The sequence below is a fragment of the Puma concolor genome, chromosome D3 (assembly GCF_028749965.1).
Source record: "Puma concolor isolate L17-30 chromosome D3, mPumCon1.1.hap2, whole genome shotgun sequence".
Classification (NCBI taxonomy): Eukaryota; Metazoa; Chordata; class Mammalia; order Carnivora; family Felidae; genus Puma; species Puma concolor.
Genome location: NC_141678.1, coordinates 73773080 through 73785773, shown reverse-complemented (window position 1 = coordinate 73785773; position 12694 = coordinate 73773080). Strand labels below are relative to the sequence as shown.

Sequence of the window (12694 nt, the reverse complement as noted above, 5' to 3'; positions counted from 1 at the left end):
ATGGAAAAAATAAATCCAAATAGATTTGCACTTTGGCACTATTGGTGGGACAGATACTTTCAGTTCTCCCAATACAAAACGCTAGATTCTGGAGAAAACACACCTTTTAACTCATTGTTCATTGAACTATATAAGGAGAATGTCCCGGCCTCAATCCCCTACAATCACAGGGAGGAAAACAATGAGCTGAAACAAAAGCAGGAAAGGATCAGGAAGCATCAGGCAAAAAGCAAATTTGAAAGGTGGGGTTCACCCTGACAGCAAATGCTGACAGCAGCCTGCCATCCACCTCTGAAGACAAAACCTTGGGACAGTAGCAAGGCCAGGGAGATGAAAATAAGACAAACTAAGACAACCGCATTCAGGAAGGACCTTGAAGGGGCTACTGTGGTGCCGAATGGGTTGATACTGACTCACTGGAAGCAAATGCAAATCAAATCTGAAGGGAATCAAGCACAATCTAGGTCCTTTGTCTTCCCACAGACTAAGCTCAGCCACACACACAAGGAAACAGGCCAAAATGGTACATGACAATATCCAAAAACTGAGACTTAAAAAGACTTAAAATACTGAAATGATTAAAAATATAAAGTATTTTTGAGTTTTTAAAAATTAGAAATGGACTGATATGAGACTATAATGAATAAATAGGAAGATGAGAAAAAGAATCAAATGAAAAATATAATTACTAAAATTAAAGCCATCATTAGTGGTTTTTTTTTTTAAGTTTATTTATTTATTTTAGAGAAAAAGCAAGAGCGAGTGGGGCAGGGGCAGAGAGAGAGGGAGAGAGAAAGAATCCCAAGCAGACTCCACACTGCCAGTGCGGAATGAACTGTGAGATCATGACCTGAGCTGAAATCAAGAGTCAGATGCTTAACCAATTGAGCCATCCAGGCACCCCCATCATTAGTGTTTTAAACAGTAGATCAGACAATGCTGAAAAACAAATTAAAGAACAAGAGACAAAGTTGAGGAAATGAACCAAAATGCAGCACAGACAAACAAGATGAAATTTTAACAAACATGAAGGATGGAGTAAGAGAGGCCATCATTTGTCCAATCAGTCAGTGGCCAAAAATTTTATAGAACTAATGTCAAAGACACAGGAAGCCAGCACATACTGAGATTAATAAAGGAAATTCACATCTCCAAACATTACAGTAAATCTGGAGAACACCAAAGGGGCTTAAAACAGTTTTGGCCAGTTTAAGAAAAGAATATAAAATAGCTAAAAGATTAAAAGGACATGGAAATAAAAGATAACCTAAAAACTCAGAACTTGGAGGCACAAAGATGCTGAAAGACCACCTAAAGGTCACAGAATATGTAGCAACGCTGTGATTTACCCCCTGCATTCTCTCTCTTCAGAAGGTGTACTTTTAACTATTACTTTACGTTCTTTTTAAACTGGCCAAAAGTGTTTTACTCTTCTTAGCCTTTTTTTCTTTTAAACCTTTCTAGCTGTCTAATAATTTCTGGCTGAACTAATACAAGGATTATCAGAAACTTTTAAAAAATGGATTATCTAAAAAAATATATATTCTTTTTATCAATGTAACAACCTTACCTGTATACATGTAGAAAATCCCAGAGTCCTTGATGCAGAGTACTAAATATTTGCTTATGAGTACCTTTTGATGTTTTTGCTCCAAGTTGTTTTTGATAACCCAAACTCCCTGTTAAACTCCCTGTTTAAAATCCTTCAAATTTCAAGGAATCTAAAACTAACATAAAATGTCTTACCTAGAAGAAAGCACCTTTACACTACTCTTTATTCACATTTGTGTACTTTATTTTTGTCTTTAGATTATATCTGCAAAGGTTATAAACTTGAGAACAGGCCTCTTCTAAATCAATGCTGAGGTATACTTTGGTGTGTTCTAGAAACTTCCTTATGTCTTGCAAATTACAGGATGTCCACAATCTTATATACCCAATTTTTAATCTTGCAGACAAAAGGAGAAAGCAATGAATGGGAAAAACTGACACTTATCAATTTAGTGACTGCATATATCTGCTGTAGGTATGACATCCATAGTCTCATCTCCAAAAAGAAGATGCAAAAACATCTAATCATTACTGAAAAACTCTAAAGACTAGCCAGAAGTAGGGGCGCGTGGGTGGCTCAGTCGGTTGGTTAAGCGTCCGACTTTGCTCAGGTCATGATCTTGCGGTTCTTGAGCTCAAGCCCCACATTGGGCTCTGTGCTGACAGCTCAGAGACTGGGGCCTGCCTCAGATTCTGTCTCCCTCTCTCTCTGCCCCTCCCCTGCTCATGCTGTCTCTCTCTGTCTCAAAAATAAACACTAAAAAAAAAAAATTTTTTTTTTAAAGACTAGCCAGAAGGAAATGAATTCTTCCATTATTTAGCATTCTAAAAAACCTATTATACTGCCTTTTTGGGGTCCACCCTCCCCTTAATGTACCTGGATGGAGAGTTCCTTCTAGTTCTCTGCAACATGTACACTCCCCTGCCCAACTTCCCACCTGGCCCCTGCCACACCATTCATTATTTCTTGAGTGCCTTCTATGTGCTAGGCAATATAGTAGGTTCTAGCGTACTCAGAAGCATTAACTGCATATACATTGCTTTGGTATTTTTTAAAAAAATCAACTTATTAAACAGTACATAGTACTTCAGCCAAAGATAACTGAATTTTTAATAGATAGCAGCAGAATTTCTTACTTGGAAATTTCCTAATGGGCTAAATTTCTTGAGCCATTTCATTATTTCACAGAAAAAAAAAATGTTCTTTGCTATATTATAGCAATGATTTAGCTAGCCTATTTTTTACATATAGGTACATATATCTCCCACCCCACCCCTTAATTTATGGGAAATGTACTAACCATGATACTCTTTTTATTGAAAAGCAATATAAAATAGCTTTAGAAATAAGAAGGTCATTTTACATTATTTCTGTTATAAATATTTTTATGTTTTGTGCCAGAATTTACTTCCCATTACTACTTGCTTTTATCTGGAACATCTTATATTAGATTTCTACATTATTGAATATCTATTAGTGTTTAATTTAGAGAAGCTTAATAAACTGCTAGATCTGAGAACAATGGCCTTTCCTTTGCTTTCTAGACCTTTTTCTGAACATGCTTATTTACGCACAATGTGGAAATCTGATCCTGTTCTCTTCCAGTGTGCCAACAGCTCTTTTTGTACCTCTTCTGGTAGTTCATAGAAAACTTCAGGATCAATGTCAGAAGGAAAGGTAACTTTCTCACCAGCAGAATCTTGCTCTCTATTTTCTGGAAGTCCTTCATGATGGGGGACTGTTGCTGGTGGTTCCTTATGGCTATCTGTAGTGTGGTTTGTGGAGAAAAGTTGCTCACTCTGCAAATTTGGAAATGAATGGAAAATAGATACAGCGGGGTTTGTATGTGAAAAGTGAAATCCTTGAGATTCTTTAGGTCCTTGACTCATTTGCTCATCTTTTAATCTACTGTCTAAATAATGTGAATAATCCTTTTGGCTAGACGGAGAAGAGCAACTACTGCTACTTAAACCTGATGTTCCTGGTTCACAGGAAGAAGACATCTGTTTGCTACTGGATAAATGATCTTTAGGATTTAAGGGACTATCTTTCATTTGTTTTGTAGAAAAGAAAGATAATACTCCTCTAGAAGCATGTAATGGACAACTCAAACTTTCTTTGCCTTCAAGTTTTTCTCCAGATTTTCCAGAAAGGATTTCTTCTTGAATATCTACTGGAAGTTCCTTAAAGACTTCTTGGTCAATACCTTCAGAAAGTGACCAGAGTGGGAATTCATCAGTGTCTTTTTCTTTAGAAAAATGTGTAGTATCTACTGGAGCTTCCCCAGTTCTTGTACTTTCAATTCTTCCAGATGGTAGAAAATCCCAACTTGTTTCTTTGTCTTTGGAAAAATCTTCCACATGAGTGTCTTTCATTTTCTAGAACACAAGGATAACACAGTAGTTTAAGATATCTGGTATCTTTTAAATATTCATACTGCTGAAGCATGACTATAGCCATTATCTGACCAACATGTTTCTATCCTACTCAATAATTTCAATTCTTTTGGCCAGTTCCAAAGAACTAGAGATGATAAATCCACCATAATTAGTCACACTATTGTGTGCATTTTTATTCACTATTCTAGGGAGAGGTTTCCTTCCTAGATAGCATTGAGCCAGAAGATAGGTATGTGTTTGGAAACTTGGAAAGGATCTTAACAATCATGTTTTCACATTTCCAATTCTGTGGATAAAGGAATGATGGCCTAGAAAATAAATGATTCACCTAAGGGTATCATTCATAAATAAATGAAAGAAAGAAAGAAAGAAAGAAAGAAAGAAAGAAAGAAAGAAAGAAAGAAAGAAAGAATGAATCAAGGACTGGTTTTCATACAATCCCTATTCTGAAGTGTAACGTTTAACAGAAAGAAAAAAAAAATTTTCTATGATAAAAATCCAATGTCAGTATTAAAATGTTAACACTGTTTACATTTACATAAAAATTCAAAAAACATCTTCAGCTCTAATTTGCATAATTTGTCTTTAAATTTTTAAGTTTTTTTTTTTTAATATTTATTTTTGAGAGAGAGAGAGACAGTGCAAGCAGGGGAGGGGCAGAGAGAAGGACACACAGAATCCAAAGCAGGTTTCAGGTTCTGAGCTGTCAACACAGAGCCCAATGCAGGGCTAGAACCCACGAATGGCAAGATCATGACCTGAGCCAAAGTTGGATAACCAATGAGTCACCCGGGTGCCCCTAATTTGCATAATTTTTCTATGTAAAGTTTTTCACTTAAATTTTCCCTCCAGTTTTGAGCACCATGAAAATGTATTCACAGTCAAATATAACTCAGGAAACATCAATACAACCATAACTTCAAAAAAGTAAAGGAAGAGATCTGGCACACTAAATTTACTGTATTCCACTTATATTTACCTAATGCCACTATAAATTAAAGTCTTACAATTCTGATTGTACAGATTAAGAAGTAAAAAACAGGGGTGCCTGGGTGGCTCAGTCGGTTAAGCATCCAACTTCAGCTCAGGTCACGATCTCACGGCTTGTGAGTTCGAGCCCCACGTCGGGCCCTGTGCCAACAGCTCAGAGCCTGGAGCCTCTTCAGATTCTGTGCTTTGTCTCTCTCTCTGCCCCTCCCCCGCTCACACTCTGTCTCTGGAAAATAAACATTAAAAACAAATTTTTTTAAAGAAGCAAAAAATAAATACCTCCTTAAATTTCAGTTAATAAAGGGAATAAAAGGGCCACAGGAAAAAAGTAATTTGAAGAGGGTACTAATTCATTATTTCTGTAACAGTATTCTGTTCTCATTTTAAACTTAAATGTAAATGAAAATATTACTGAAATTATACTAATTAAACATTAAAACAAAGAAAATAATAAAATCATTTTAAATTAACAGTTAACTATAGGCAAGAACAATTTAGTAAAATATGATTATTTTCTAAAACATCCCACATTTAGTAACTAGAGGTGTGCTAAATGGCCGTATATATAGACTTTTGTTTTTAGTCACCTGAAAATATGACTGGCCTCTGCTTCTCTACTGCCATGCTCTTAATTTCTACAACTGTAGAATCAGTAGTTGTATTATATCAATCTTGCTGTCAAAATTTAATATAATTTTAAAACTAAGAAAATGTAAATACTTTAACAAAACATTGGGGGGACACTGGTAGCTTATGTATAATTTTTTTTTATTGTCAATATCTGGAAATATTTTCACATATTAGCTAATCATCATATTCCTCTTTTTGTACCTCTTCTGGTAGTTCATAGAAAATTTCAAGATCAATGTCAAAAGGAAAGGTAATTTTCTCATCAGTAGAATCTTGCGATTTTCTGTTAAGTCTTTCATGATGACAGACTGTTGCTATTAGTTCCTTATGGCTATCTGTAGTGCAGTTTTTGGAGAAAGGTTGCTCCAAACTTTTGGAAGTTAACACTCCCAAAACAAGGAACCTCCATAGTGGTTTTCTCTTTTATCCAGTGAGCTTATGTAATGGGTACAATATACGAGTAAGTCATTTGAACAATATTATCTGGAGGAATTTCTAAATTGTATCCATGGAACACAAACTTAGATTTGTAACTTAACCACACAAATCAAACAGTGTACTCACAAAACTGCGCTTGCCAGAGTGGGAAGTTGTCGATAATGATGGTGTTAAATAATAATCAATAGTCCCTTTCTTAGCAGTAGTTAATGCTTTAAGGTTGCAGAGGCACACACTTAAAAGGGTAAGATGAAATGGCATCTTCACATTCACCATATTTCGAAAAAGTTTCATAAGTATATCAACCATTGGAGTCATCACATCATAATTTCCTAAATAAAATGTTTGACAAGACAATATCTAAGCACACTGTAACATAATCAATATTAAAAGCTAAATCTAATGTATACTGCTTCGATTAAAAAGTTAAAATCTTAAATAGATATCACTGAAAACACCTTGACATTATATACTAAACTGAGCCAACCTAAACACTAAGACAAAATGCCGAATGAGTTAAAGTTTTCAAAAGATTTGAAATACAGGACTTCTGGTTATGGAAGTGTCATGAGGTAAGAAAATCTCCCCATAAAACCGTAATAAAACTTAACAAAATTGGGTGGCTGGGTGGCTGAGTCAGTTGAGTGTCCGACTTCGGATCTGGTAGTGATCTCAAGGTTCGTGAATTCAAGCCCAGCATCGGGCTCTAGGTTGACAATGCAGAGCCTACTTTGGATTCTCTCTCTGTCTCTGTCTCTCTCTCTCTCCGCCTGCCCCCACCATGCTTTTTCTCTAATTAAAAAAACTGGAAAAACAAAACTGAACAAAACTGCCCAAAACTGCTATTTTGAGGGTCTGGATATGAATGAAAGGCAAATGAACTGAGAACTTAGATAAGAAAGTACGAGACCGCAACCTTACTGGCTGGGATTGTTCATATCTTCACGCAGCAATCCTGCCAGGTGAGGCTGGCTGTGAAAGCCAGCAGCTCTGTTGCCAGAAAGGACAGACTTGATTTGAGGCAGAGGCAGAAGCCCAGTGAAGTGAATAAACCTGGTAGGAAACAAATGGGGAAACTGCATAGCACTCTAGCCTGAGGTTGTAGTTGTGACTGGAATGAGCAAAAACATCAGTGGACCAGCCATAAATTTACCCAGGAGATCTGGAAATGAGAGAGCCATAGAGGGACTGGATAAGCTCTCCTCCCAACCCAGCCGACTGGGAGACTGCATGCACATGAAGGGGAGGCCAGAGACGGCCCAAGCTCTCCACACGGGACTGAACAGAATGGCAACCAACATACACGGAAGATGCAAGTGGGCTACAGAAAATAAAAGCCCCTAAGGCAGAGCTGAAAATGGCCTCACTTTTTTTTCTTTTTTTTTAATTTTAGAGGGAGAAAGAGAGAGGGCACAAGCTGGGGAGAGGGGCAGCGGGAGGGGGAGGGGGAGGGAGGGGGAAAGAGGGAGGGAGGGAGGGAGGGAGGGAGAGAGAGAGAGAGAGAGAGAATCCCAAACAGGTTCCATGCTCAGCGCAGAGCTCCATCCTATGACCCTGGGATCATGACCTACGCTGAAATCAAGTCAGATGTTCAAACAACTGAGCAACCCCGGCACCCTGAAAATGGCTTAATTTTGTAAAGTGCTCTCCAACCCATGAACTTATCTACTGACAGAAGGTAGAAGCCTTTCAGGCTCTAGCATTCAGGCAAAAGCTTTGACCAGTCATTGGCTAACTACTAAACTATGTAGACACAGGGGTAGCCTAGAAGCCAAAATAAATTTTTTTTATTTAAATTAAAAAAGAAAAAGAAAGCTAAGCAGAGAAATCAGAGGCTACAAATCACAGGGGAGGTAGATTCTGTGGCTTAAGTTCAGACAAGTTAGAAAAGAAAAAGGCGGGGGGGGGGGGGGGCGGGTAGCCCACAGGAAAAAACATCCAAATCTAGAGTTGCTAAAACCCATTATCTGAAATGTCCATTTTTCAAACAAAATATTACAATACATAAAGAAACAGGAGTGTGATCTAGTCAGGAGGAAAAAGCAGTCGATAGTAATTGACTTTGAGTTGGATTTAGCAGACTTCAAAGCTGCTACCATGGACATGTTCAAAGAATTAAAGAAATCTATTTTAAGGAATTAAAGTAAAATATGATAGACTACCAAGAAAGGAGAATCTCATAAGGAAACAGAATCAAACACACAAATAAACAAAGCGAATAGCAAATCTAGAGTTAAAATTACAGTAATCAAAACAAATAAAATCACTAGATGGGCAACAGTGGTTTGGATAGCTGAATCAAGAGAACTTGAAGGCAACTCAATAGAAATTATCCAATCTTGGGGTGCCTGGCTGCCTCAGTAGAGCATGAGACTCTTGACTTTAGGGTTCTAAGTTTGAGCCCCACATTGGATATAGAAATTACTTCAAAAAATAAAAATCTTAGAAAAAAAAAAAAAAGAAATCCAATCTGAAAAAGGAGAGAAAAAAGACTGAAGAAAAAATAAACAGAATTGCACATATCTGTAGGACACTATCAAGCATATCAACATATTCACAATGAGAATCGCAGAGATGAGAGGGAAAAAAGGGCAAGAAAGAGTTTTTGAAGAAATAAGAGCCTAAAATTCTACAAATTTCATTAAAAAATTAATCTACAGAATCAAGAAGCTCAATAAATCCCAAGTAAGAAAAACACAAAGATTCCATACTTTTAGACACATCATGGTCAAACTGCTGAAAAACAAAGAGACAAATGACCCATCACATGAAGGAGAATAACAATACAATTGTTGTTATAGTACAGTACAACTCAGCTCCAAATTCACCCTTCAGTACCTGCTCTGATAATGCTTAGACTCTTCAAAATTTTCTACATTGAGGGGCGCCTGGGTGGCGCAGTCGGTTAAGCGTCCGACTTCAGCCAGGTCACAATCTCGCAGTCCGTGAGTTCGAGCCCCGCGTCGGGCTCTGGGCTGATGGCTCAGAGCCTGGAGCCTGCTTCCGATTCTGTGTCTCCCTCTCTCTCTGCCCCTCCCCCGTTCATGCTCTGTCTCTCTCTGTCCCAAAAATAAATAAATGTTGGAAAAAAAAAAATTAAAAAAAAAAAAAATTTTCTACATTGAATATGATACTAAGTTTTGTCATTAGAGAACACCAGAAGACCACTAAAGGAGAAAGGCAGCTTCTCTTCCTGGATGTATTGCCATTTAATTTTTCTTGCTTCCATTCATTACATGGTTGGTTGGTAGTACATGTGGGCACATCTAATAGTGCTTGCCATATCACACACATGTGGAATGCCCAGTCCCTAAGCAACCTCGAACCCAAGTCTGAGCTTAGTGACTATGTACCATGGCACTACCAACTCAAACACCATACCTACCAGGAAGTGCCCCAACTCATTCTGCACACTCACCTAACTGCCTTGACTTAGGTGGTTGCTTCCTCCAGCTCTTCCTATGCAGGCACCATCCCTTCCACCTTTGCACTAGCAGAATACAGATTTCTTCAGCACAAGTAGCCACTGGCCTCAGCTTGCCTGCGTCCTAAAAGGTTGGTAACAGAAGCCCTCCCAACATGAACACTGCATACGCCAACTCATGCACTGCCTCACCAGTAAGCAAGCTCCCACCATCCCAACTCCTTCTGTGTGCCCACCAGCTATCCACAGATCAGAGGATGGTTTTCTCCTCACCCAGTAACTATGGACCAGCTCCAGGCCAGGGAATTCAAAGGATTTCTCTACCATCCAATGTTCTGCAACCACACCTTCTCCTTGAGGGGTAGGGGGACTCTCCTTTCCAAGTTTGTCCTTCCCTGAGTACTTTTCCTCAGTCCTTGGGTACCTCTTAAAGGACAGTGCAGAGCCTGCTTGGGATTCTCTCCCTCCCTCTCTCTCTGCCCCTCCCCAATGTGTGCACTCTCTCTCTCCTTCTTACAATAAATAAACAAACATTAAAAAACAAACAAAAAAAAGAGTTCTCTTTATACCTTTAGAGTCACTCCCCATCATAGTTTAATAATTTTGTGAAACTTTCTCTATGCAAATTTTTGTGTGGTTTTTCTCTCTTGATTGGAAGGAGACTGATAACACTATTAATAGAAAACTGTTTTCTCACCATAAATAACGGAAACCAGAAGACTAGAGAATAGTATATTCACAGTATGGAAGGAAAAACTGTCAAGGATTATATATCCGGACAAATTGTCATTCAAAAATGCTGCGTTGGTAGAGTTTTCCATATATTTTAGTTACGGAGAATGGTTTGATAGTGTTGCTCAACTCTTCATTTCAAACATAAATGGTGCATTTTCCAGGACAGACCATATGCTAGGCAATAAAATTAGACTCAATAAATCTGAACACTGAAAATACTCAAAATATGTTCTCTGATCAATATGAAATTAAAGTAGAAATCAACAACAGAATGAAATTTGGGTAACCATCAAATACTTGGAAATTAAACAAATTTCTAAACAAGATTGGGATCAAAGAAGAAATCACAAGGATATTAGAAGTAATTTTGACCTTAATGAAAAGGAAATACAACAAAAATTATGGAATGAAGCTAAAGCACTACTAAAAGGAAATGTATAATTTTAAACTTGAATTATTAGAAAATAAAGCTGTATATGGGGCGCCTGGGTGGCGCAGTCGGTTAAGCGTCCGGCTTCAGCCAGGTCACGATCTCACGGTCCGTGAGTTCGAGCCCCGCGTCGGGCTCTGGGCTGATGGCTCAGAGCCTGGAGCCTGTTTCCGATTCTGTGTCTCCCTCTCTCTCTGCCCCTCCCCCGTTCATGCTCTGTCTCTCTCTGTCCCCAAAATAAATAAACGTTGAAAAAAAAAATTAAAAAAAAAAAAGAAAATAAAGCTGTATAAAATAATGTAAGCTTCCATCTTTTTTTTTTTTTTTCCCAACGTTTATTTATTTTTGGGACAGAGAGAGACAGAGCATGAACGGGGGAGGGGCAGAGAGAGAGGGAGACACAGAATCGGAAACAGGCTCCAGGCTCTGAGCCATCAGCCCAGAGCCCGACGCGGGGCTCGAACTCACGGACCGCGAGATCGTGACCTGGCTGAAGCCGGACGCTTAACCGACTGCGCCACCCAGGCGCCCCATCCATCTTAAGAAACCAGAGGGGAAAAGGCAAATTAAACTTAAAGCAAGAAAAAAGAAGGCAATAACAAAGACAGGGCAAAAATACATGAAATAGAAAGTAGAAAAACAACACAGAAATCAATGATACCAAAAGTTGGATCCTAGAAAAGACAAATAAAACCTGAATAAGGCCTCACTCAGATAAACCTTTGCTAGAATGATAAAGAAAAAAAGAGAATACATGAATTACCAAAATCAGGAATGAAAGAGCAGACATCACTATAGATCCTACAAAAATTAGAAGGATAATAAAAGAATACTGACAACTTCATGCCAACAAATTAGACAACTTGGATGAAATGGATACATTCCTGTAAGATTAAAAATTACTAAAACTGACTCAAAATAAATACAAAATTTGAATAAACTTAAAACAAATACACAAATCAAATTCCTATTTTAAAATCTTCCCACAAACAAAAGCCCAGGATCATGTATAGCCAAAAGAATTTCAAAAAAGAACAAAGCTGGAGAACTTACACTACTTAATTTCAAAACTTACAACAAAGTATCAGGGTAGCACTGGTAGAAGGATAACCATATAAATCAATGGACTAAGCATATAAAGAAAGAAACACTTCTGTTGTCAGTTAGTTTTTAACAAAGGTGCCATGACAATTCAAGAGAGAAAGAGGAGTCTATTTAACAAATTCTGTTGGAACAACTGGATATCCATATACAAAAGAATGAACTAAGATTCTTACACCATACATAAATATTTACTCAAAGTGGATCTAAGTGTAAAGCTTAAAACTATAAATTTTTTTTTAATTTTTTGAAATGTTTATTTGAGAGAGAGAGAGAGAGAGAGACAGAGAGGGAGGGAGGGAGGGGCAGAGAGAATTCCAAGCAGGCTCCCGGCTGTCAGCACAGAACCCAACGTGGAGCTCAAACTCACGAACTGTGAGATCATGACCTGTGCCAAAACCAAGAGTCAGACGTTTAACTGACTGAGCCACCCAGGTGCCCTTTTTTTTTTTTTTAAGTTTATTTATTTTGAGAGAGAACACAAGCAGGGGAGTGGCAAAGAAAGAGGGAGTGAGAGAGAATCTCAAGCAGGCTCTGAATTTCATGCTGAGCCTGACGCAGGGCTCAGTTTCACAACTGTGAGATCATGACCTGAGCCAAAATCAAGAGTTAGACACTCAACCGACTGAGCCACCCAGGTGCCCCTAAAACTATACATTTCTTTTTTTTTTTTTTAATTTTTTTAAATGTTTACTTATTTTGAGAGAGAGAGCATGCACGAGCAGGCAGAGAGAAAGGAAGAGAGAAAACCAAGCAGGTTCTGCACTGTCAGCACAGAGCCTGAAGTGGGCTCAATCTCACAAACCATGAGTTCATGACCTGACCCAAAATCAAGAGTCGGATGCTTAATAGACTGAGCCACCTAGGCACCCCAAAACTATACATTTCTAAAAGAAAACACAGGAGGAAATATCTGTGACTTTTGGGTTAGGCAAAGAATTTTTACATAGACCACGAAAAGTATTATCCATAAAAGAAAAAAAAAAAACCCAAAA

The 12694-nt window shown here is 38.0% G+C and overlaps 1 protein-coding gene across 6 annotated transcripts in view; it reads right to left on the bottom strand.

The window, feature by feature from the left end:
- Positions 1-2848: 2848 nt before the first annotated feature.
- Positions 2849-12694, bottom strand: part of POLI (DNA polymerase iota) — a 29698-nt gene continuing 19852 nt past the window's right edge. For all 6 annotated transcript variants that reach the window (XM_086683014.1, XM_086683015.1, XM_025931190.2 and 3 more), the window contains 2 exons: positions 6136-6341; positions 2849-3930 (listed from right to left, as the gene is read on the bottom strand). In XM_086683014.1, coding sequence (XP_086539140.1) covers positions 3115-3930; positions 6136-6341 — 1022 coding nt within the window. In that variant the 3' untranslated portion in view covers positions 2849-3114. The remainder of the gene's footprint in view (positions 3931-6135; positions 6342-12694) is intronic.